Source organism: Diadema antillarum, unplaced genomic scaffold (genome assembly GCF_040938485.1).
Source record: "Diadema antillarum isolate AM-2024a unplaced genomic scaffold, OU_Dant_1.0 seq00000398_RagTag, whole genome shotgun sequence".
Taxonomy (NCBI): Eukaryota; Metazoa; Echinodermata; class Echinoidea; order Diadematoida; family Diadematidae; genus Diadema; species Diadema antillarum.
The window spans coordinates 1142162-1169981 of record NW_027271389.1 but is presented as its reverse complement, the minus strand read 5'-3'; the positions used below and the strand labels follow the sequence as shown (position 1 = coordinate 1169981).

The window sequence follows — 27820 nt, the reverse complement described above, 5'->3', positions numbered from 1 at the left end:
ATTGTGGCTGAGGATGAAGGCATCTATGAGATTCACTACAGTGACATGAGAGGCCAAGGAAGGGGAGCCCTGTACAGACTTATTGTTCGTGGTATGTTATTTGAGGCAAGATAGGCTTTGATGTGAAAGTAATGTAACGTAGAAAAAAAAAAGGAACTGGGATTTTTTAGGCTGTAATGTGAAAATAATATTAACCGAAAAAATGAAGGGAACATGACTTTTTTTTAGTGTTACTTTAACTTTGTGGTTCTGTATCAGAGTTTAGCATACAGTGTAGTAGTTTGTATTTTGTGTGAGGAAAAATTCTATTGACACTTTCATCTTTTGTGCCTTGTTACTTTAATTAATACATGTGCATACGATTTAAAATAACCCATCCTGCATGCTTTTAATCATCAAGATCGCCATACAAGACATTTTCTGATACGCATTGTGTATATTCACCCCCCCCCCCAAAAAAAAAAAAAATAAAAAAAAAAAAAATAAATAAATGAATGCCCCTAATTCATCACCTTGATAACATCGATCCCTTCGAATAACCAAAAATTATGTACACCTGATTTTATCCAAGGGGAATGCCTGTGTGAGCAGAATGGGATATGGGTGGGTAAACTTTAGACAAGACAACTGAGAGAGAGAGAGAGAAAGACTAGAAACGTGCATACTGACCTCCTTCTGACCAGTACAGTGTAGGTGCAGGAAATGTTCACAGAGAGCAGATTGCCCTCACACTCAGCCAATCTCATGTAGGGGGAATGTATAAAAGTCTGAACTCAACAATGGCAATTTACAGTAGAACATATTACATACAAAAACTTGGAAGAGTATAAGTTGTCATGATATACTTCTGGACATTTTTCTGTGACCTCAAAGTAATTGATTGATTAGATATTGGCTCATGGAGGTAAAATTAAAAGGTCCCTAGATTATGGTAAAGGGACGAGGTTTACATGCGAAACAGCGCAATGACTGGCATTCAGTAAAGATTGAATCCAACATAAAAGAACAAAAATATCCAAGAAAGGGAAATCTGCCACTTTGACTTTGGTGTTAAGTTTTTTCAAGATTAGAGGTCAAAGATCAGTTTTAACATTGTTGTTAGAACATGTGATGGCATTATTGAACTTCGGTATGTTTTTTAGTGTAGTGAAAATCTTACAGCCATGATTTTTGCATGATATTCATGAAATCAGAGAACAAAGGGAAAAAATTAACTCAGGGTTAATAATCTACGCGATTACACAGACTATGGCTTCTATAGTTAAATAGAACAAAGTTAAATTCAGTTGCAATGTTTATGATCCCATTTTTAATTTTATTTGTAGATTGTCCAGCTGGTAAATGGGGCCCCCCTGACTGCACCAGAATCTGTGACAAATGCTACAATGGTGGAGTGTGTGATGATGAAACTGGCAGGTGTATTTGTCCAAACAATTTCAGAGGACCGAACTGTTTAGACAGTAAGTACATTGTACACACTGTATTCAGATAACATATACACGTACACACACATACGCGCGCGCACACACACACACACACACACACACACAAAGATGTGAATATATTTTGGGCATAAATAGATGTCCTGATCATATCTTTGAAGCAATCATTTCTTTGTATGGTAAAGCAGAGATGCATGATCAAGCTGACTTTGTGATGATATAAGAATCAGAAGTATGAAAATAACAGCAAAAATTTCGTTAGAGTAAACATAGGAAAGTAATAGAAATATATATTTAAAGGTGTTACATATTTTCACAGGAAAGTGATGCTGTGCTTGTCAAGAACACATTTATCATTTGCTTGCACATCAGAAATCTCCACAGCATTTTTTTACTTGACATTATAAAAAAAGAGGTTACACACATGACAACAAATAATGTTATGTGGAATCGACAACTCTGGGAAAGAAAAGGAACCATATCTGCAATATAGGTTTTCCCGCCCAATTTCATCAGATTTGCATTCGATTCAATAATGCGAGCATTCATTTTCGAGCGAATTTTAATGGTCACCGAGATCAACATTCAAAACGCTAAAGGCTTGGTCACAAATGCCTTTACGAACTGCTACGAACGCCGTTCGAACAATTTTTAGAAAATTTCGTAAGATCTTCTTAAGAAGGCCGTACGAAACCAGTGTTCGTAGGCCGTTCGTAGACCGTTCGTAAGTTCGTAGGCTGGTCGATGATCTTGTCCAAGATTTTTTTTTTACTTCGTACAAAACCCTCTCTTCGTAAGGCGGCCGTACGAACGTCGTACGAACATCGTAAGAACCACGCAAGATTTTTTTTAAGGTCGAGAGACAATTCTAAAAGCCTTTGAATTCTTACGATGATTGTAAGAACGCCTTAAGTCGTTCATAGAGGGCTCTTACGTCTTTCGTAAGAATGCCATACGAACGGAGATTCGTACGGCGTTCTTACGAACAACTCTTCGAGTTTGTAAGGTGGTCGTGAGGGACTATTAAGGCGTAGGTACACAATTTGTACAACTGTTGAATTTTAGGGGGTATAAAGCCAAACGCGCGAAGTTCAAATCTTCACTCTGTTCTAGGTGTTCGACCAGAAATCATCTCTGTTAAATATGGGACCAAAGGGAAGGCAATCCAAGGGGGAAGGGGAAGAAAAGAAAGGAGGAAGATAAGAAGGAAGGAGCGAGAGGGGGAGAGTTGGAGCAACAACCTCGAGCTCCTTCCTTCATGTCCTCCTTTACTTGAAGATGCAGCTGCAGTTGTAGTCTCGTTGGCACTATTGCCATCTTGAAGATTAAAATTTTCTTACGAATGACTTGAGAGTGCCATGAGTTGCATGTAGGACCATCTTACGAAAAACGTACGAATTCTCGGGCCATTCTGTAAAATAGTGTGATATCCATTTTGATGGGGGAAATAAAGTGAAAATGGATTTGCCATTCATCAACGTAAGAACTGCATAGAATTACAGGACTTGGTTATGCTAATTTTATTTGAACGTTCAAAGGTCAAAGTTGTGTGCCTATAAATGAAATTGAAACTGGTATTTGAACGTCTTTTCAACTGGCGCAAAATTGAATGCCAAATTTTAGCCGTTTAATTGAATGAATTTCTCTCTAAATTGAATGAAATAAAATCTAAAAAGGAATGACATGAAATGAAATCGAATACTCAAAGACTGAAAATGAACCGTGAGAGTAGTACAATAATCCCTTTAATTTGAACGCCTTGTCATCAATTCGAATGCAAATCTGATGAAATTGGGCGGAAAAACCTATATTGTTGGCATGTATAATGAGATAAAAATATTTAATACAAGGATTTTGAGAAGGGGAATGGTGATATTATTTTTCGTCGAATCAAAAATGTGATTGTGACTAATATTACATCTATTTCACTTTTTTTTTGGTATTTTTTAGGCCTCCGCGCACATGTTTTCGGGTTGTCCGTCGTTCCGTCCGTCCGTAATCAATTTTGTGGACAGCGTAACTAAAAAACCTTCAGAGGTATCCCAATGAAACTTGGCATGTATGTGTATGAGGGGGTGAAGTTGTGCCTATTAACTCTTGGGTGCACATGCTTAAGGTCTAAGGTCAAGGTCAAATGCTCAAAATTTCACTATTTCCCCCATATCTATGCAATGCCTGAAGATTTTTCTTGAAACCTAGTGCATACATGTACTTCCTAATTAGAATTCTCTGGTGAGAGTTTCGGGACTTGAGGTCAAAGGTCAAGTGAAAATGTTAAAATTTCGCTTTTCTCCATATCTTGGAAATGGTTCCAGGTATCTTCATGGAACATAGTACACATGCATGTACTGACTGGCAGTGATTATCTAGGGAATTTGGGGGTCATTGGGTCAAAGGCTAGAGGTCAAAGTTCAAGGTCAACTCTTCAAAATTTGACTATTTCCCTCATATACATGCAGTGCCTGCAGGATTTCATTTTAAATTCGTGCATACATGCATTGCCCAATAGAGATTCTCTGGGATTTTTTTTTTTTTTTTTTTTGCCAAAAAAGGCAATAGGTAAAAAGGTCAGAGATCGGAATTGGCTCAAGTTGTCTTTAGTATTCATGTTCTGCCTGACAGTGATTCTCTTATGAATTTTAGGGTCATAGGGTTACAGGTCATGGGCGAAAGGCCAGGTAAAAATGATAACAATTTATTATTACATATAGAAATTGCACTTTTTCTCCATACCTTGCAAATTCCTTAATGCATAAACTTATAAAAGGGTCAAAGTCAAGTAAAAAGTCCTCGAATCCCCAAATCCCCAAATACATACTCTCCCATTCATCCGATCCAAACTAGGTCTAGGAAGGTGTACATTCAACATATTTGTGACAAACATGTCATCTTAATATTTTGCCAAGTATGTGAAACTGTCAAACACACTTTGTCCACATGTACAATAGACCTATGAGGAGATTTATGCATTATGGCGGAGGTATACCAGTCACCGTAGCGACATTTCTAGTTGGTATTGTTTTTTTGTATTGTTGGACAAATTTTCCTTCATGTTGGATGAACCAGAATTGAACTTCACTAGAACAGTGTTCTCATTCAGCAGATTGAAAACGCAGACTGAAAACACTTTGATAGCACAGGTCCAGCTACTTGAGAAGTTGTTGCCTACATGTGATATGCAGTGAAAATATTCGAAAATCCCAATTAGAAATGATTTTGCAGATGTCAATTTGACAGTTAGTGGAGTTATTCTTGAGGGTGTGGTGTGCGTTGTGTTTTGTATAATCAACCTCTGTCTTCTCTGTATCATTTCCACTGCATCCATTCAGGTTGAGAATACACTTCTGTATGTTAACCTATTAACCCTTCAATATCCAGGCCGCCATATCATTGATTGTGACATGAAAACATGTCTCAGATGAAATTGTATATTTCTGGTGTGATTTACCCACTGGACGTACCAAGCGAGCACCAATAGTCATATCCGAGGCCTCAGTTCCCCCCCCCCCCCCCATCAACTTCAGTTGACAGGAGGTTTGTATCACTCTGTCAAGTTGGCTTATGTAATCACCCCCAGAGGCAGAGACGGCTGCCAGTCAGTGTCAACTACCAGAGTTATCAGATTTTGTGCCTCGGACAGTAAGTGCCCATTTCAACAAAACAAAAGCTTGGAACAGGCAGTCCAGATGGGATGATGATTTTCCCTTATGAATTTATTGAAAGTCAGCCGGACAAAGTCACACACAAGTTATGTAATTCCGGCCACAACCATGATTGGGTAAAAGTGGACCTCTTTTATTTACTCTTTGTCTCTGACTACAGACACGAGGTACGCAGCCTGCTTGGCTTGAAGTAGGTCCTCTTTTATAAACCTTATATTTGGCTTTTTGTGTGGAGGAGAGAATTTCCTGATTTGCTGAGCTCAGGTCCTTTCCCCTTACTTTCCCTTTATAAGAACCATGTATATCTTACAGGTTGCTGACGTTCGATTCGGAAAAACTTACTGTAACTTGTTATTTTGGTAATTTGCTCTGGCAAATGTTTCAAACTATATAATAGAGGTAGAATTAAGTGAATCCAGAGCAAGAAGAAAGCTTGTGTTAAGCTGAGGACATCTCAACATAGCTGTATGACGAAAGAATACAATAAACCCGCAGGAAGGTGATCAATTGTAAACATGAGCTGTGTTCTGCTGTTAGATTCATGTGCTATTGTGGCTTAAAGGACAAGTTCACCTTCATAGACATGTGGGTTGAGTGAATGCAGCAATATTAATAGAACACATCAGTGAGAGTTTGAGCAAAATCGGACAATCCGTTAAAAAGTTGTGAATTTCTGAAGTTTCTGCTCAGTCACGACTGGATGAAAAGACTACTATAGCTTGTGATGTCACATGAGTACAACGATATAAAGAAAGAATAAAGAAAGTTCAACATATTTCCATTTTTCTCGCATAACAAAAGAACACTCGACTTCTCTCTTTCAGAAGGCAGGGGGAATAATATTACCCTTAACTTACGTCAGTAGCACGTCGAAGAAATGTGCACTTTATTCAAAAAGTAAAGTTTTGTGAAATTCTCTTTTTATTTTCCTTATATAGTTGTACGCATGTGACATCATACACTGTAGTAGTCTTCTCCTCCAGCAGTGACTGTGCAGATACTTAAAATATTCGTAACTTTTGAACGGACTGTCCAATTTTCCTCAAACTCTTGCTGATGTGTTCTATCAATATTGCTACATTCACTCAATCCACATGTCTATGAAGGTGAACTTGTCCTTTAATGGTGGTGAGCGTTTGAGTATAAACTCTGTCAGTGACAAAGCCAGTGTCAGCTTTGTCACATGGATGCATACAGCCTACAGATCCTCTTTGATGTACCAACTATTTCACAACAAAGACATGTGTACGCCGGAGTGCATTATGTCTGAGACCTGTCAGTCCAGATGTGCAACTACATGTATTTGCGATGTTCCCAGCCTACTTGATGCTCATCAGGCTGATGGAAGTCTCGAATAGTATGCCAGATACTGTAAAAGCACGAGGCCTCCTAGATCCTATGTGCGAACTGCAGGTGACTGACATGTTGATGTTCCTTGCAAATGACTGACTGTACTGTTTAGTGTGCAATCTCGGTATACACATTCGATGACATCACCACAGTCAATGGATGCACGTATGTATACACGTCTGGAGTGACACTAGTATTTTCTGGGAAAGTGTTTGAAATGCATGTGTAGTTACAAGTTACTGCATTGGTGTGTTAACTGATTTCTTCTTAGTCTGCAGAACCAATGGTGGAAATCGATTTGGACCAAACTGTGAGTTCAGATGTACATATAGATCGAGTGATCCTGCTGACACCTGTAGTCCTCATCAGTTCTGCCTGCCTGACCCATTTGGATGTTCTTGTGACACAGGGACACAAGGAATCAACTGTGATAAAAGTAAGGATCTGAATATTACCTGTTAGGCTATTCATGGCTGTCATCAGTACACCTATATTCATTTCATTTTTTCGTTTCATTTTATTTCATTTCCGACGAAAGTCAACAATATGACATTTGCATGTAAACAAAGTAAACTACAATGTGACATTTGCATATTCAAATGAGATTTAACTGCACGTCATTTGTTTACATAAAGACAAAACATGCTTGGACAAAGTGTAACTGAATCGTAACAAAGAAAAAAAAATCGAAAATAGAGGGGACTGCAGAGTAAAAAGCCTAGCTTGTACAATGCAGTACCCTCGTGAGTAGTAAATTGTGGTATAATCAAACAAAACGATAAGACATATTTCTTGGGAAACAACATAGAATAATTACACACACAAATGTCCGCACAGACAGAAACATAACAACTCTCTTAAGGTGCAATCACACATCGCCGGTTTAGACGGCGGTTCATGGCGGTTCAGCAAATCGCCGTGCTCCGCCAAAGACCGTGTTTACACCGTACACAAACCGTGGTCATCCGTCACTCATCCGCCATGAACCCCGAGAACCGCGGGGAACCGCGGGGAACCGCCAGAAAAATTAAACATGTTTAATTTTTCGTGGCGGTCTTGGCGGTTTGAAATGGACCGTGTTCACATCGCCGTTCATCGTGTAAAGAACGGCATCCTCCGTGTTTGCACCTCAAGATCCGTGACAATATCGTGTTAACACCGCCATAATTTTCAAGCGAAAAGAAACAATGAACTTAAAAGAGAATAATGGCTCCGGCGACACTTTGTTGCGGAGCAATAAAAATGGAGAAAAAAAAAACAAAGATGAACCCATAATTCAAGATCGGATAAATATATTGAATGTTATAGTTTCCTTACTTCTTCAGGAACACATATACAGTAACAAATAAAGTTTAATGTTCAAAAAGTTGTTAGGTATGTTGAATTACCTTATTTACATTAAAGCCATCATTTTCATTAAAAGATAACTTCATAATTTTACTAAAGCTTAACAGCTTTTAAGATGGCCAGCCACGTGAACCTGATAAGTTATACACGGAAGACTTATGTAAATATGTTATGTTGATACAGATAAAAATATTATGTTGAAACTTAAGAGAGTAGAGGGAAATGCAATGTTGAAAATTGAAAAAAAGGACACCATTATTATGTTACGTGAACCTGTAAGTAAAGAGGAAACTATGCACACATACTGTATATGCTTGTTTGATAATGTATAATGTACATAAATGTCTTTTTATTGACTATTGTTAAAGGTATTATTATTATCATTATATTATCATCATTGCCGTTCTAATAAAGCGCATATACCTTTGGCAAGGTCTCTATGCGCTTTAGAGGGGGAACAAAAGATAAACAGGAAAAGGTAATTTCAGAAACAGCAACATGCTCCTTTAATCATCATCTACAAACACTATGTTACTATTCTAACAGATAAGTTTTTAAAAACATTTTGGACTTATTGATGGAACTTGCATGTTTTATCTCTTGGACTGCTGTTCCACAGTTCTGGAGCGGCGTAAAACTACGTTTGCCATAGTAGTTTGTTGTTATGGATCGAGGGTATCACATATACAGATTCCCCTTACGATTTAGGAACTCTCTTATTTCACAAGGAGCTCTGAAAGGTAAGAAGGAGCAATTTTGTGAAAACATGGATAAACAAGCCACAAGATCTTATAGATTCAATACGCGAAATAACTATGTGAACACTTAATAAAAAGTACTTGTACGTCACTTGATGAATAAACCTGCAAATGAACAGGAAACTTTGGAAACTATGTTGGATTCTGCTTTGATATGTCTTTTTAATGACAGTTAATACAGACATTTTAAAAATCAAAAGAGAAGGAGAGAAAGCACGTTGAAACTTGAAGATAATTGCTTGTTGCATCACTAATATCAATCTGTAAAACATAGGGGGCTGCAACGATTCATAATTTCTTTAAAATGGCGTTTACCTAACAAAGCAAAACGCTCCTTGTTGAAACCCATTGAGGACAAGGGAAAAGGCTCTGATTGCATCCAAATACACGGGCTTGGCATGGACTCCTCCACCTTCCGGGGAGATATGTGTTACTACCGCGTCAATCCGCGTTTGCTCCGTGTTGAGAACGTGTTGAGAACGTAGTCAAAGTGCTTTCCGCCATCATTGGGACACGGTTCACGGCGGTTTGAGAACCGCCATAAACAGCCATCTAAACCGGCGATGTGTGATCGCACCTTTACATACGCGTAGAAAGAATAGACAGGAGGTCAAAGGTCGGAAAAGGGATAGGAAGAGGAGGACAGGGTAAAAAGCAACGGAGGAAGAGTACAAGGGTCGATGCCATAAAGCACATGAGACTATAATCTTACCGAGATATGGACTGTATGAAAAATGCGTGAAAATGATTATGAAATAAATCAAACAAAGTTAAAAACAAATAAGCGTCTTTAAGAAATGCAAGTCCCCAGTGATATAAGAATTGATAATTTCTTTAATTTAAAAGTAAAGGTATAATAACTTAAATCTTCTTTTATGCTGCTATCAAGGGAATTACAGAATTTAGGCTCGGCAAAGGAGAATAAAGATTTTGTAAAAATTATCCTACACAGTGGTAAATGAAATTTATTAGATTGTCTAGTGGGAAATGAATGTAGAATTTTATTTTGAATAAACTGGAATCAAACACAAAAGACAGGGAATGATTTATTAGTTTGTACATAAACTATCCTAATTTAAACAATACAAATCCTTGATTTTCAATATATTATTTTGATGAGGGTATATGACATCTCCGGAGATCAGGACTTCGTTGGTTCGGATCCTGCTCGAGTATGTTTTTTTTTGTGTGTGTATCATGGCTACTACAAAAAAAAGAATAATAACAAAACAATAATTAATTCAGTGCTTATTCACGTCGATGTAGGGCAATTTGTCAATCAGTTGCAATGAAAAACGTCTCGACTGAAGATGCCCTCATCTCCTATCCCATAGAGTAATTTACAAATTTTACAAGCTATGATTTTCTTGTGAATTCCTCTTTTCCATAGAGAGTTTCAAAATAAGATTGTATTGCATGCTTGTTTTTTTTTTTATTTCAAAACCTAAGTTTATATAATCATAATAATTTATACATGTTATGTTGAAACTCTTGTGATTCAGTTTCTACAAATATTATGTATTCAAGTGAGCGTTATGTATATTGCTTTATATCACTTTGGAAATCAAATCATCTGAATTTAAATTGAAAACAGAAAAAATGAGAATAACTCACTCTGTAAATAATCTAAACCAATTCATTTTCCAATAACGTGTGGACCAGGAAGATTGCTCTTTTTTTGTTTTACTTTGTTTCTCAATATTGTGAAAATACTTGTCATACTGGAGAATCATTACAATTTGTTATACATCTATTACTTTTGCGAAGCAAATAACACAACACCAAACATACGTGAACAATACATTCATTTCGTTTGATGAATTAAGCAACTAAACTGGGTTGATAAAAGATTATCTGCTCACACTTCATTTGTGAAAAGAAAAACTTTGTAATTTGTAAAATAAAGGAAAGGTTAAGTTATCTCTTCAATCAACATGGTAAAATGTTTCATAATAAAGCAAAATAATGTCTTATAGTAAATGAAAACCTATGAAGTACATAGTAACTTCTTTCTGTTTATTTCTTTTATTTATTTATTTATTTCCAGCAGTAGGGTGGATAGCCCTTTCAGCACAGCTGATTTTGAAAGGGGTCCACTTGACATACATTTAAAATTCATATAAAACCATGGGTATGAAGTCGACAAATTAATTAATCTACCTTTAAAACAATGCGTAAAACCCTTTTCATTTGTTTTTTTTTTTGGCTTTGTGCAAAACTGTACGAAATCTAGTTTCAGATCAGTTAAAGAATGCCAGGAATTTACAAAATCACAATGATCAACATTCTGAGTACTGTAAAGAAAATTCATTATTCTGTATGGTTGAAGGGATTTTTTATTTCTTTAAATAATTGGCAAAATTTCAATATATACTTCCATTGTGTTATACACAAGTTGTCCTTCACTGTATCAGTTACTTAAATGTCCCACGTGTTACCAGATCTATTTAAGAATTGCATTAATTATATTAATCACACTACTTTTATTCTTGTTCTGATGATGGAACTTAATGTAAATTTATTCTTTTTATTTCGAAAGTTTGAGGAAAATTCAATCATTGCCTTTTAAGTAAATGAGAAATTATGACCTATCAAAATTAACTCATTGAAGATACCAATTTCTGAATGTCCTTCATTTGCATATTCAATCAGTTGAATAACTGGAAATTATAGTCATGATAACTTGCCATTCGGACTTTAGGGTCCCACCATAATTGGGACAGAAAAGTTGAAAACCCTCAAAATGCAAACATTATCATTGTTACATGCGTTACTCTAGTTTTAATCTATGGAAATGTATGTCGTTTATTACTGATTAAGCACGAGCAACTTCCTTCCCTCTTATCAAATCCTTGTATTTTAACAACTCGGCTTTAAAAATACGCCATTTTTGCCTGATAGGATAAAAAGGAGTTAATCACTTTTTAGTTATTTTTGCCCAGATTACTCTGTGACTGTAAAATAGCATTACAACTGTGGGGGACTCTATTACATGCTACTGTAAGAGCCATAAACAAAACAGTCAAAGAATGGCAATTTCAATTCCATATTTGGAACGGAAAATTACAGTTACTATAATATGTTTAAAGCTTTTTGTTTATGTGTTTTAAATATTATGTGATTAGATGTAAGTTTCAGCCGACAGAATTGAATCATCAAACATTTATTGCATTTGCTAATTCAAAAAAGCGAGTTTAGTACAAGAATGCAGAAAAAAATAGCTACCAGTGCATTTTGAGAAATCTTCCATGCAATTAGCTTAGGACGTTTATAAACTGGGTTGTGCTTAGATTTACACTAATTTATTTATTTATTTATTCATTCATTCATTATCATTCTTTTTCTTTCTTTGAACATCGTATTGTTGTGTTGGTAGAGAAGGACTGTTTTTGATGTTGTGTTTTGTATATGCAGAGCTTTGTTTCTTTTCAATAAAAACAAATACACACACACAAAACAGACTGGCTTTGATGCAAGATACAGGTTGTATATCATCACGGCAGATACATGTTGAACAGAACACAGTTACTTTATTACAAGAGCTGCAGATGATTCAGTTTACTTGTAATTGATGAATTCTCTCTTTTTTAGACAACATTAGTCTGTTTCATTGTCGACCTCTTCACCATCACTTATCAAAGATTGTGCCAGTGGAACCTATGGAGCTGGATGCACTCAAAACTGTCACTGTCAGTTTGGTCAATGTGAGAGATATTCTGGAGTCTGTACACCTTCTCTCTGTGAATTACCCTGGTCTGGTGCAAATTGTCAGAGTGAGTCTAAAAACCGCCTCTGCTTTTCATTTCCAGTCTTATCAGAATTTATGGTATCAATGTATAATAGGTCTTTTCAAGACAAACGAAAGACCAAGAGTGAGGTATTGTTCAATTTACTACTTTGGATTCTTGTTGGATGGAACAAACAAATCAACGAAAGTATGGATTCTTGTTGGAAGGAACAAACAAATTAACGGAAGTACCATGTCAAGAAAATTTAAATTAAAAAAATCAAAGAAAGAAACTCCATAGACTAGTATGCAATTTCAAATTAATATTCGATGCAGGTTTTTTTTTTATTTTTTTGTTACCTTGGGCTACTGAAAAATGGAATGAATTTTTCATTGCTGTATTAACTTGTGTACAATTTTTTTTTAATTCGTTTTTACATCTGTAATTATGGATCTCAGGTCTTCAAATGTAAGTTGGAAATTGAAGTCTATTCATCATCAAAAAGTAAAATTCAATATGTACGGGGGCTGCACGCAAATCAAGCCACCCTTATGCTGTAGCCCCAGTGTATTATTCATTGTTGTATTACTTATACGTTTTGCTGTTCATTGTGTAAAGGCAATGAATCAAAAAATATTCTGTGAACAGCTTATGCTTATGTATGCATATACAGTATATAAACATGTACTTGAATGTGCATGTACAATGATGATACAAAAGCAATTAAATCAAATCAAATAAAATAAAATAAAATAAAATAAAATATGTCAATGTCTTTCGTTCGATACAGGAATGCTGTAATGAAAAAAAAGTGTATGTGCACTTCCTTTGCATTTTCTGAAAACATTTGTACCTTAATCACGGGCAGACGTCCACTATAAGGCGCGGACAAGCTTAGGAAGGGTGGCGGAAGCAAATTTACTCATTTCGGCATCCTGTCCGTGTCGGATACGGAAAAGGGGTGGAATCGGCTTGTCCTAGGACATTCTGCGGAATGTCCGCGGAATGTCCGCAGACTGCCTGTGGACATTCCTAGGAGTGTCCTAGGAATCACTTCGGAAGAGCGCAAAATACCACGGAATATGCTAATCGTAGCCGTGCAGCGCGGAAACATTACACCAGGAATGATTAAATCATGATGCCCCAGTCACACAATGCTTTACGATGGATTACGTCCGCCGCGGATAGATACGAATGAGTGGACGCAGGGGGACGCAGCGTGGACGCCAGCATCCGCAGGGACGTATGTAGACGTAACTGTCCGTAACTCATCCGTAAAGACACGCAAAATGACGTCGCCAAACCTGCGAAATTTTGAAATGTTCAAAATTTCGCAGAGGGACGCCAGGGACGCAAACTTACGCAAGTAACCGTAACCAAACGTAATTATCCGTAAATGAACGTAACTACCCGTGGCTTGGACGCAGACCATCCGCAAAAAATTTACCTACCGTCCGTTTGCGTACGCTTACGTCCGCCGTAAGTATCCGAAATTAACCGCAAGTTAACGAATCAGAACAGTTTCGTCTGCTTACGGATATTTACGGACAGCTACGGATGCTGCGGACAATTACACCCTTCGACCCTTCAACACAGTCGGAGCGGTGGAGAGGCAGAACTGCATGGTCAAATTATGAAATTTCTCCCACAATTAATGGTCATTTTAAGTGGCACCCATACCATGTATACTCATGACATCGGTTGACTCTTGGTGCTGAACTTTTTTTCTTGTACTCTTCGAATGTGTATTTTTCGAAAAAAGCAATATTTTGGGTAGGGGGCGGGGTGACAGCATTTTATTCACTTTTCTGGCCGGGGAAGGTGTGGGACAGGGGCAACTATATAAAATGAGAACGAATTTAGTATTTCTCTATAGTGTTACCCACTTTACGCTCCATCGAATGTGTATTACACATTTTTTTGATAATAATAATAAAAATAATGATAATAATAATAATAATAATAGTAATGGTAATAATGATAATAATAATAATAATAATAATAATAATAATAATAATAGTAATAATAAAGGACATTTATATTGCGCAGCTACTATAATATTATACTCTACTGCGCATTACAAAATGACAGCATACAAGAAATTCAAACAGAAAAATACTTCAAGAGATGACTTGATATTATACTTGGGTGTGGGAGGGGTGTTTGAAAGTTTTGATGTCTTTTTTTTCTGTAAATTTGATAAGCATTGCTTTATCATAAATATCTCCTTAACATAACCCAGTAAGTCATGAATATCACTGAACAACGACAGCGTAACCACAGTTTGTCTATTCCATGACTGCAAGTAATATTTTCTTACTCTAATGTTTAACTTTTCGATCTATATTGTATTTTATTTGTGGTATAGTGATGTTATAATATTATGTGACCCTGCACCACAAAACACACAAAAAGTCGCCACGCATGAAATTTTAGTTGAGAGCCTATTCTGAAAGCGCATACTTTAAAGGGGATGGCTAGTAACTGATCAGTGGGAATCAGTGGGATTGCTGGAGGATGATTGTTCCAAGCCTTGTGGGATTCATTTAAGAGTACACTATATATCTATTCTTGTGTTAAAATTATTTGCTTCAGAATGGTCTCATATTCAAGTAATGTGCAGTTTAATGTTTCCAGGTAAGCGTCCCTGGTCAGTGACGGGGCATTAATCTGCACATTACTTGAATATGAGACCGTTCTGAAGCAAATCATTTTCACACAACAGTAGACATAATTATAATGTACTCTTAAATAAATCCCACAGGGATTGGAACAATCACCCCTCAGCATTCCCACTGATTCCCACTGATCGGTTACTAGCCATCCCCTTTAAGCTTTGAAATGATGCATTACTCAAATCAAATGGACTCTCCTAACCTATCTAAATATTGGAAAGAATGCACACGCTCAGAAAAAGTGTAAACTGAGAAAAGAGGCTCTGAAGTTACAGTGTCTATTCAAGCGCTTAATCTTTATCAAGCCGTGCTGGTTGTGTGATGAATGGGACAAAAAACAGGATGGAAACCGCCGGAGTAACAACAATGAGGTGATTATCAGCTTAAACTGAAAGTATTAGTAATAAAAAAAAAATAAATAAATAATAATAATAATGAAAATAATGATAATAATGATAATAATAATAGCAATAATAATAATAATAATAATAATAATAATTATACGGCCTTATCTACCCAGGGTAGCCAAGTCAAGATCGGCTCGGTTGACCCATTTCACCTATTTGCAGTCCTCACACAAAATCAGTGTGTGCGACTTTTTATTCGTTTTGTGATGCACGGTCACATATATTCTTTACATTTATGACGTTTATTCATATTTGTGTTGCACAAACAAAATTCAAACTTCAAGTTCAAAATTTCATATATCTTTTATTATTGTAAGGCAAATTAAAGGATTACGATTTTTTCACAATTCAATTTCAGTTTTCCCCAATGTACAATGTAAGACAGTCCAAAATGTGATAACCTTGCTGTCATAATACACTGACTTAGCAGGGATCATACGAGAAAACCAAATTGTCCATAATTATTCATAACAATCTGTAACTGTCCGTAACTATCCGAAAATATCCGCAACTCTTCGCAAGTGTTCAGAACTATTATGTGCCAATTCGTAAACAATATCCGCAAGTGGACGCAAATATTCGCATCTGGTCGTATCTGTTCGTATCGCCCGCATTTTTTGCCCGCATGTTTTGTACAAATTTTTGGTGACGGCAAAGGATCCGCGGGGGTCCGCGGAAAAAAATGACTTTTTTGGACGTAACGCCGGATGCAGAGCATTATGTGACTGGGGCTTTAATGAAGACGATCAGGATAACTTGCGGACAACACAATTGCAACAAGACTTAGATATGCGGACAGTATTAGGAAATAGGGCAAGATTGTACATTGGGAGCCGACTTTCGATTTTTCTCATTTGACTGCTAGCCGTCATGGAGGTCACACCAGCCGAAAACAAACGCTTTGCCCTATTGCTTCAAATTCCAGCTGTGAGTGATGCTGAGATAGCACTTAAAGCTCACAGATCAGTGAGGCATCACGGACCTGATACATGGAATGTTTTACCCGACTCCCTAAAAACACGAACGTGTCTTTTTTTCCTTTCAAAGCTAGTTAAAAGAAATATATTTTAACTAGATATATTTTGTAAAGTAAAGTATGATAATCGATATAATTTTGTTTGTGTTTTGGTCTGAATTTATCAGTATTATTGTACTGATAACACCTATTTCACCCACAAAGCACTCACCCACATCTTCTTTTCCCTCTAAAGCATACCATTGTAATGTAAAGAAAAAAAATTGCTTTTTGTGAGAGGCAAATCTGAGTGATATTTCCCAATGAGGCCATCAACCCAGTCAAGCTGGCTTATGCTGACGGTCTCCTGCTTCCTCATTGAATCAAATGTACTGCCTTATTCTTATTACACATGTAATCATAAAACATGCTTGTAGTATAAACTGCACTTTTGTGTTGCTCCTTTGTCATTTAGTTATGTTTTGCGTAAATTTGTCACATTGATGTAATTTATTTTTGATTCAATTTGATTTGAATATGACCTAGTTCCACTTGTTTTCTGTTTGAGTTGGGCGGTCACATTTAAAGCGAGCTAAACGATGCATTTTACATATGTACGATGTGATGGCAACTATTAAAAATCTGTGCAGTGTGCAGTGAAATATTAAATTTGATGATTTCTGGACCCAATTCATTTGAAGGGATAAAAATAGATAATATGATTCATAGAATAGTTCAATATGCGAATGATACACTGTTGACATTAAATGGTGCAGAGAAGGATTTATTTATAGCAATGAATATTGTTGATAGATTTGCAAATATATCTGGTTTAAAAATCAATGAAAATAAAACAAAAGTAATATGAATAGGGAAATGTAAGAACAAAGAAGATAGAATGTTGCCTGAAAGGAATCTTCATTGGGTGTATGAAGGAGGTTTTAAGTATCTGGGTATACATTTTTTTTTTGATTTAGAGAGAATTGTTCAGTATAATTATTATGAAAAAAATGGAAGTGATTAGGAAAAAAAATGAACTCTTGGCGTAAACGCTCTTTAACAGTGCTTGGCAGAATTGTAGTTAAATTGAATTATTTGTTTTTGTCTTTGCCAAGTCCTAAAGATAATTTTTTGAATGAGATAAATGATATGTTTTATAGTTTTATATGGGAAAGGAAGCCGGAGAAAATAAACAGAATTCAAATGTCTCAGACATATGCACAAGGTGGAGTGAAAATGATAAATATTTACACACAGGTTACAGCATTGAAAATATCATGGATTAGGCGATTGTTATTTACAACGGATAAATGGTCAGAAAAATTATTGAGTATATTTTTACCCCAGACCCATCAATTAGATATGAGTCTCGGAGATGATTTTTTCTTTGAACAAGCCTCACATACGTGTAATCCCTTTTGGAAAGAAGTATTCACAGCTTACGGTGATTTGCTTTCGGTTTATTGTAATAATTTTCAGTGTCAACCTTTGTGGAAAAATAATAAGATTATTATCGGGAATGTGTCAGTTTTCAAACGAAAGTGGGATCAAAAAGGAATTCGTTTTGTTACTGATTTGTTAGATGAAGAAGGAAATGTGTTATCATTTACTGCCTTTGAGAGGAAATGTGATGTTGACGTTAATTTTTTAGATTATTTTGGAATATGTCATGCGGTTAAAAAAGCAGGTTGTGATCGAAGTATGAATAATATGGAAAAGTTTTGTCAACCAATAGTATACCTGATATTTTAAAATTGGTTATTAAACATCGTAAAGGATGTTCACATTTTTATGCTGTTTTGTTAAAGAATAGAAATAATGTATATCAATGTAAAGGCTTTTTAAAAGGGCGACAACTGATACAACATGAAGAAAAGAAATGGCAATCTTTTTCGTTGGCCCCGTTCAAGAGCACGGAAGATGTTAATCTACGATGGTTTCAGTTTAAAATAGTTAATAGAATTTTATATATAAATAAGATGTTGAATAAAATTGGATTGGCTGAAAGAAAAGAATGTTCATTTTGTAATGTAGATTGTGGTTGAAGTATGAGACGGAAAATAAATTATTTGGTTGGGGGGGGGGTATTAACAATTCGGCATTGAATTGTATTACCATGCTTGTGAGATATGAAATTTATGTTTGTAAAATAAGAAAAATAATACCTCGTTTTGATTTATGTAAATATAGTATAACGGAATATTATGATAAAGAGAAATTTATTGCAAGAAATAATCATACGTTGCAAATGTTTCAGAAAAAATGGTGTCTCTTTAGACACCTTTTTTCATGATGTATATTGTATTGAATTCGAAAAAGTATATGTTATTTGAAATATGTTGTAATACGTGTACAGATAAAAGAGAATAATAAATTATCCCAGTGAGGGAAAAAAACTATTAAAAATCCCTCAAATGTAAATTACTTCTGAAAAGGGCGCAAAAACAAAGTTTACTCGGAGCAGAGAGTGCTGTTTCCTCTTTTTCCTTGTATGTTGGCAAAATATCTTGCCTTTTCCTAATCAGTGGATGAGAGGTTTGGCTGTGGGGATTGCATGGGGACCTCGCCTCCCTTAAGGGGGTATCTCACTGGGCTTGAAACTAGTTCGCGACTAGTTCGCGACTAGTTCGCAACTCCAGATTTTGCTGGTTGCAGAGACGTCTCCGCGACGTCCGTCCCCGAGACGTCTACTGAAAATTACAGCGTCTCCGATTAGTCGCAAGAAATTTAAACATGTTCGATTTTTCGCGAAGTCTCCGCGACGTCTCCGAGGCGTCTCCATCAGTTGCGGAGACGTCGCGGAGGCTAGCCATATCCGCGACTGCTAAGACGTCTCCGCGATGTCTCCGCGATGTCTCCTAGACGTCTCATAGCCACGTTACACTTATTCGGAATCAGCACGAATCAAGCAGAACTAGCCGGAATTAAAGATTTTCCAAATTCGCGCCACATTCGGGAGAAAAATTCAAATTCTGACAGTTTGGTAGGGAATGTGTTCGAATACTTGGAATGCACTTCGAATCCTTCTTGCACATTCCGAATGAATCAGCTCTCGAATGCTGCTCGAATGTACTTGGAACGCTGTATTCAAAATACTGTTAGGATGCGGTCAGAATCTTTAGAAAGCACTTCGAATGCCGCACGAGCGCGGTTCGATTGCTGCCCGAAGTCTGAAGGTCGGAAAACGTCTCGCATGCAGTACAAACTCATTTCAAATGTGGTCAGAACGTTCCAGGAATGGCTACCTAATATCACGTTCACGAATTCAAACAGAATGCAGCCCGAAAAATTAGAATACACCTAGAATGTAATTAGAATGCAACACGAATATCCCGTGTGTTTCAAGAATGCCGCCGGAATGGTCTCCGACAGCGTATAAAATGGTGATTTTCACCAGTCTCAACCGGATCATCCTTGGACCATATTGCTTTGTTATAGATTGCTGTCCTCCAGCAAGACCTCCTTGAAAGAGAGTGTCCGGGTGTCTAGGCCAGTTACCCCCTGGGCAATTACCGACTCTTCCCCGTGACCCTAACCCTCCTCCTAATCCTGAACCTAATCCTAACCCAAAATCTAACTCGAAACCTAACCCAAACTCTTATATTTACTCTCACCTTTTCACTAACCAGTACTTAACTGGGGGTAATTGTATGAGCATTTGAGATATTTTGGCAGAATTTGAAGCGCAACACCGTTCCGATTCTCCCTCAAATGAGATCAGATTGTTTCGAATGTTGTTAGAATGCCGTCGGAATATTTAGAATGCGGTAGGAATATTTAGAATGCAATCAGAGTCCAGTTAGAATACCCTTCGAATACAAATCGATATTTCTCCACTCCGAATGCTCCTCGAATGTTTTAAGCATGGGTAAAACATTCGGTCTGGCCACAAGAATGGGCCCGAATGTTTGGAACGCACTCAGAAAGTCGTCAGAATTTTTAGAATGCACTTCGAGTATGCAGGAATGCAGGAAGAATTTTCATTCCAACGGCATTCCGGCTCATTCCGCCTCTAGTGTGACGGGGGTATCAGAGACGTCGCCGGGACCTGCTGGAGATAAACTGGTGAGAGGTCGCGGAGACGTCTCCGCGACTCTATTTGACGCTGTTTGACCTACTTTAGAAACCACGTGACCCATCTGCGTGCTGACATCCTGTCTAGATCAAGTCAGGTGATCCTGCGACGGCTCCCTCATATGATATTTTTTGACACCTGCCATAACTCGTCTCAGAGACGTCTCTTTGGTGAGACCGCAAGACATATTTATGTTGGAGACGTCTCCGTGACTGCTGCGACTGATAAGTTGGAGACGTCGCGGAGACGTCTCCGTTGGTGAGATACTAGGATACCCTACTTTTAAGGCTGCTCACCAACGGAGTCTTCCGCTTTCATTCGGGAAGCTTCCCCACACCGCGGGATTCTTTCAGGAGCGTTTGCAGACGGAGCGGAAGGATTACGGACAGGCGGGATGTCCTGACGATGTCCTCAGGACAAATTGCCGAAGGTGTCAGAAAGTTCATTTTCGCTTCCAAATTTTGGTCTCGATCAAAATTTAGACGGCGAAAATTTTTCTCTCTCCCGAAGATGCGGAAATACCCGAACATGTTTAGGCAAGTGAACGGACACTTTCAGGAACGTGCGGAGAGGTTCCCGAACTCGTTGAGTGCGGAATATCAAATTTACCTGGTTTAAGCAAGTTTTTAGCTCGCAGTGCGTCATTGTGATCGCTCTTCGTCCGGCGTTCTACGTGCGTCGTGCGTTAACTATTTTCATCTTCTTCTTATAAACATCATAACCCATTTTCTCCAAACTAGGCAGGTAGCATGCCTAGGGATATAAGATTTCAATTTGTTCAAATGGGCACCATACCATGCTTTTGTCATGCCTTACCGATCAGTGATCCAGGTGAACTAACTTTGTGTAAGCCTTTCCATTTCTCCTTAATACTATCCTATCTCTTCGCAAGTCATCCCTCCCTCCTTAAGCTTAAGCTTAAGCTGTAGCCCTACGGTATTATTCGTTGTACGGTTTTGTTGCTGATACGTTTCTACTGTACATTGTGTAAAGGCAATGAAGAATAAAATATGTTGGTAAAGAACTGATGTTTATGTATGGCTCCAACAATGTATGTACCTTTGTATGTTCATGTATGTTCCTTTACTATGATAATACAGGAATCAAATAAATCAAATCTTACAAAAACGAGGTGGGCCTACACAATGCCATACCTGGGATACGCTTTGGTGCATTTTTGTCACATCCTCTTCAGTAGCAATTTATTTAAATGTCTTTCTTTAAAATCAGTTGAAAATGTCATTTTGTAGTAACTCATTGATGAAACAGTACATGAAGGCTTAGTGCCCATAAAGTGCATTGTGTGCTGAAATTTACAGAACATTGTTTTCAAGACCAGTTTCATGGTAACATTTTAAAGTGAGAATAGTGAAATGGCAAGTGTCATTTTTGTTTGGAAAGCAACTTTCTAGGATACAGTGGAAATTTGGTAGCAGAAGGAAAAAGTGAATTAGTACAATACTTTGTCAAAAGCACTTTTTAGTTTAAACTTTAGTACTTCAGAGAGAGAAGGGTTTAAATGGATTTTTCAAGTTTTTTTATCTTAAGAAGTTGATTTTGGAAGAATTGTATCGATTGCATCAATACTTGTAGTAGCTGTTGCCCTAATCTCTTTATCCAGCAAAAAGAAAAGGAGCAAGCAAAAAGTCTAATCTTTGTGCCTCACTTGTTCATTCTTTCATCAGTCCCAGATATCTGTGATGATGGTTACTATGGAACCGACTGCACAGATAAATGCCACTGTTTAAATGATGCACCATGTGACAAGATAACAGGAGAGTGTCCAAATAGGGAGTGTGCTCCTTTCTTCAACATCTATGGTGGAGTAAACTGCCAAGGTGATAATATGCTTTTCTGAATTTTCTGCTAATTTTTCTCAATCCATTCCTTAGAGGATGAAATCATGTACAAAGCTGTATGGCTGAATTTACGAAAGTCCTTTCCTTTAATTTCATATAAATTAATCTATGCTAATGTACATGCAAAAAAATCATATTTCGGGTTATTTCTCACTGAATGAAGTTTTAGAAATTATAGGATTTTTGTTTTTGTACAAGTGTCTTTTATAACTTCCTTATTAATTCCTCAAAGGAAATTAAACAGGCTGGTTTTTTTTTATTTATCGTGTACACAATTTATTCTTTTCCTATTTTCTTATATAATTTTCAATTTTTTTTGCTCTGTGTGTGTATGTGTGTGTGTGTGTGTGTGTGTGAGAGAGTGTGTGTGTGTTTTGTGTGTGTAGTATTTTACACTATTTGATAAAGTTATGATACTTTCTAGAAAGTATTTACATAATTTGGAACAATTCCTGTTTTTGTCCATAGGTTACACACAGTCATATGTAGAAGTAGTGAAATTTCAGCGACGTATGTGTTCTTACACCCGTTTTATAGGTCCACTTGCCATTAACTTGGTATCAAAATGTTTGGTAAGGATAAAAAATGTCATGGAATTTCATTTCGCAATATTTCAGCATTAGGAAGTACTGACAAAAATTTTAAGTATTAGGGTTATATGCCTTTTAGTTTTATGTGTGGCATTTTCTGCTTTTGTCTTTTTTTTTTGCTTATGGACTTTGCAACTTAATCACGGCAATCATGTATTACATCTGTTACTTGGAAATTACTTTCTTGAAAATAATCATAGAGTGACAGAAACATCTGGAATATCATTGATGCATAATGTGACTCAAACAGTATCTGTTTAACAATCCATCATTCTTGTGACATTTACTGAGTTTTTTTTCCTTTCACTGTTTGAATTTAAATGCTTTGTATTAGTACCTGATATAGTGAATCCATTATTATTTCTTTGCATGATCCACCAGAGTGCCCTGGAGCATTCTATGGCCTCGGATGTGGAGAGCCTTGCCACTGTGATGGAAGCACCTGTGACAAAGTGTCAGGAATCTGTAGAGGACAGTGTCTACCAAACTGGGTGGAGAGGGATTGTCAAACAGGTAGTGTAGAGAATGCAACTTATGATAAAGATTCTTAATAATGGGAGCACCTTTATGTGGTGGAAACGACAGGTATTTTGATCTAGGGTCCTCTTTTTTAATCTAGCCTAGAACATTCACCCTTCGGATGGTCGGGGGTTTTTTTCTCACAATGCTAGGCTTGACCTAACTAGTAAGCTGGGTAATGATAATATTCTCTGGTAGAGCGATGGCCATTCTGAAGAAGCCACCCTAGGTATATAAGACATCATTATTACTGTCATCATCATCGTCATCATCATCATCTTCGTTTTACCATTTCTATTATCGTCAGCATTATTATGAATGATTAAAGATTAGTGAAATGGGAGCTAGTAGTGGAGGACTTTCTCCACCAGTTTATTGACATTATGGAAATGTTATGATAGCCTTGTTATGTTTATATATACTATATATGTATATATATGTATATATATATATATAGGGGAGAGAGGGGCTAATGAGGCCCCGGGGTAAAAGAGGCCCCTAAGTAGAAGTTTGCTTACTACTCAAATATGCCAAGGCCAAACCAGTGGCTGACCATGTGGTCTGAGAGGCAACTTCCCTGCCTTCACTTGCAATATCATGTATGAGCCATACCCCTAAGCACATGGCTCTGAGGAGCTGTTAACTACAGGCATCTCCAAACTGAAATTCGAAAAGTGGCTTGTCCACTTTGGATTAGTGAGTACTGTACCTACACACTACTGAATATTATATTTTTTTTTCTATGTATTTTATAAAGCTACTATTGCCCATGCTAGCATGATATTTAATTTAATGAAATTTTATTTTATTTTCTGACTGGGGGTGGATGACTGTAGGACTACCATCGGGGCAAAAGAGGCCCCCTGTACAAAAAGCTCTATGATGACTGTTTTTGATGAATGTAGTTTTACCTGTGCACCTAATTCATGTATAAAATTGTACTTACTAGATGTTAATTTAGTAGTAATTAATGTAATCAATCACAAATTGAAACAAGTACTGTCATTTTTCTTGATTTCAGGGTGTGTTATCTTTCCCGGCAAAATTTTAACGCCGGCCAACAACCGAGCAACATCATGCTCAATTACAAGTTACATAAATTGGACAAGAAGAGAAAAGAAAGTAAAAAAGCAAAGAAGCAGGAGAGACAGACCAAGAAAAACCAGAAACAGCAGAAGGGTAGACAGGAGGAAAGTGTTGCTGATGAACCAAAGGCACTTGTTCTCAGTGAAAGTGAAAATCAAAGCGATGATTATGAGGTTGAGAAATGTGAAGTTTGTGGAATTATAGATGACACTACTAACTCGGATCAGTTTATTGGCAGTATCTTGAAATTGTGACCTAAGTGGTACTGTAAAACTGTTTCTTGTAGTGGGATTGATCAGTCATATATATTTCTACAGTTGATTTTGTGTTTGTCCACTGCCAGGAAAACATGTAGGACAACATATTATACACATACCTGTCCAGTGACCAGAAATGAGAACAAAAAATCTTGGGTGTCACGCACTATACACAACAGTAATTAATCAATTAACTAATTAAACAGGGAAGTATTTGTAAGACATACATTATCAGTATTGACTGTTTTATGAATGCAGTAACATTAATTTCAGTTTTACTCATTAATGTGCATGTAATATATTGAGAATGCAAACTAGGTTTGAAGAGGGCCTCTTTTACCCCATCCCACTGGGGCAAAAGAGGCCCCAAAACTTTGTCATTTAAAGCTAATTAATATGCAAATTAAAATGATTGGTTTTCTGATTGTAATTGGATAATGTAGCTGTCACCTGCAACTATCAGTTGAATCATTACCATGTACCTGCTGCTTTTGATTAACAAGATATTTGATGAATTGTAAAAAAGGGGGCCTCATTAACCCCTCTCTCCCCTATATATATATACTGTATGTATAGTATACTGGATGTACAGTATATACTGTATGTATAGTATAAACTTAATATTTGTTCAAGGGTAATGTGGCCTGTTACGCTAAAAGTTTGGTCATATACTTGTAATGGGAAATAATTGAGAAACAATGCTTAGAAACACTATCAACTTGTTCTTTAATCGCCTGTGAAATAGATCATTTTTGACTAGGGTGCCGTGAGGAAACTGTATCTTTAACTAATTTTTTAACCGCTGTACAAAAAGAGACTATGAGAAGTTGTCATGTGAATGGCACACCTGTCATTTTCTTTCTTTTCAGGAATTGCCAATGTCACCAGTGTCAAAGTTAATCCAGACCAGTCTTCATCATTCACATGTATTGTTGAAGGACAGCCACCACCTGATGAAGCAGATGTCAGCTTCTACCAGCTCAGGGATGGTGTACGTGAACACTCTGGCATAAGTCGAAATCAGAGTTCCTTGGATGCATCTGGAGAAAAGCTTATGGTAGTTTTCACAGTTAATCAAGTGACTGGTGGAGAATATGAATGTGCCTTATATGGAAACCGAGCAAGCTTTAGTGTCGATATAGCGACATACGGTAAGACATATGTCTGAAATATGTCAAGTATAGTTAGATGTGCATCATGTTTGTAGCCATATGTGATATGTGACACAGGTGTTATTTACAACTCCTTTAAATCTGAAGTTTGCTAAGCTATTGCAATCATTCATCATTCTACATGTTATGCTATGCATTTTGCACTGTTTGTGATCTTGCTACAATAATTGAAACTTTATGCTTTTCATCTGTATAGGAAAAATCAAGTTCAATCGTACTCCACAATCATTCCCAAGTGAAGTAGAATTTCACGTTTTTCATATGGAATAATAGCCAAAAGACTCGGTAAAAACAAATCAAATTTTAAATCTGTTTGTTTCTGCTTAGTAAGATTAGGTTTGCAGCACATAAATTATCTGTTTGGTAAAACATAAAAGCTGAGGTGTTCTCAACGAAGATATCATTTCCCCAAAGGGGCCGAAAGGTTTAATAGAGGTGAGGAAAATTGAGGAGAGGAGAAATATATTTTTGTCATCAATTTTAGGAGACATCGAGGTAGAATTCAGCCAAATATGGAACATGATATCACCTTGTCAATTTAGATACTGTAACCACCGGGGTCCTAAGGGAGGACCCTAATATCATGCAATATTAAGCCATGATACAAAATTCTACTTCTCAAACTAGAATATAATGGATATTTGCTAACCTTGAAAATCAACTGTTATACAAATGTAGTGGAACTGCTTATTCCATACTCCATGTTGGATACAGCGGGGAACATGTATTCCTTTTTTTTTGGGGGGGGGGGGGGTGGGGGTGGGACCATAAGTCGTTTATTGATGGTGTAGGGTAGCCTCAAAAGGTCAATGGGTAAGATGACCAGTGACCTATATACACTGCAACGAAAACTAAAAGGTGACAATGAAAATGCATTACGTAGATCTTCTGCATGATATTAACATGTTTGATCCAGCTCCCCAATTTGATTTGCTGAAAAAAGTTATCATTGCCACAGCTGCATGCCTAAACAAATTTGAAGCAAATTTCTTCATATGTGTATCCCTGTTCTAATTTAAAAGGCCTGTAGAAAAAAAAAAGATGACATCAGGCATGTATATTAATTGTGCTTCCTAAATTCAGACATGCATGTGGGGTGTCATACTAATGATAATGCACATGACTACATGCTAAACTAGTCAAAAAACTTGAGATTCAATGAATATTCATAAGATATGCTTGATCTTGCATATCCGCCACAGAGTGTCGATGGAGGCATAATGTTTTTGGGTGTCCGCCCGTACTTCCGTCCGCCCATCCGCCCGTCCTTTCGTCCGTCCATCCGTCCGTCCATCCGTCCGTAATTAATTTTGTAACTTAAATAGGTATCCAACTGAAACTTGACTTATGTATGTATGAGTAGGGTTTGATGTTAAAAGGTCAAAGATCAAGGGAGTATATATTCTTAAATTTCATTTTATTTTCACGATACATCTCAGAAATGGTTAAAGTTATCTTCACGAAATGTAGTTCATATGCATGTACACTGTACTGCCTGACAATGATCTTGAGGGACTTTTGGGGTCAAAGGTCAAAGGTCAGGTTAAAATAAAAAAAATCCACTATTTAATGCTGAAATGAAACTATTTCTCTGTACTGTGCCTTGATGATTACTCAATGCATACACTTAATAAAACTAGGTATATTCATGCACGACTGAACAATGATTCTGTAGGGGAAAATTTTGGCCATTGGCCTTTGCGTCAGTCAGCAAGGGAAAATGTTCAAATGTCACTTTTTCCCCATATTGACCTGCTCCCTGAAACAATTTACCCATTCGTCCAAATGAAACCCATCAGTTCAAGGAAAAGTTAACACTCAACATATTTGTGACAAACATGTTATTTATATTTTGTGCTAGTTATGTGAAACTGTCATGTCACATGTAGTCAAGACGTGCATGTACTGTACACCTATTGGGAGAACCATGCATTATGG

The 27820-nt window shown here is 36.9% G+C and overlaps 2 protein-coding genes across 2 annotated transcripts in view; both read left to right on the top strand.

The window, feature by feature from the left end:
* LOC139732064 (angiopoietin-1 receptor-like) lies at positions 1 to 23370 on the top strand (the record flags this gene model as incomplete). The annotated part of the gene is made up of 6 exons (XM_071642940.1): positions 1 to 91; positions 1326 to 1460; positions 6726 to 6890; positions 12201 to 12332; positions 22085 to 22224; positions 23230 to 23370. Coding segments are annotated over 6 exons (804 nt in total), but the record flags the coding sequence as incomplete, so codon positions are not given.
* A 1073-nt stretch (positions 23371 to 24443) lies between these two features.
* LOC139732063 (receptor-type tyrosine-protein phosphatase mu-like) overlaps positions 24444 to 27820 on the top strand; it is a 57065-nt gene continuing 53688 nt past the window's right edge. The window contains exons 1-2 of the mRNA XM_071642938.1: positions 24444 to 24600; positions 25580 to 25861. Coding sequence (XP_071499039.1) covers positions 24444 to 24600; positions 25580 to 25861 — 439 coding nt within the window. The remainder of the gene's footprint in view (positions 24601 to 25579; positions 25862 to 27820) is intronic.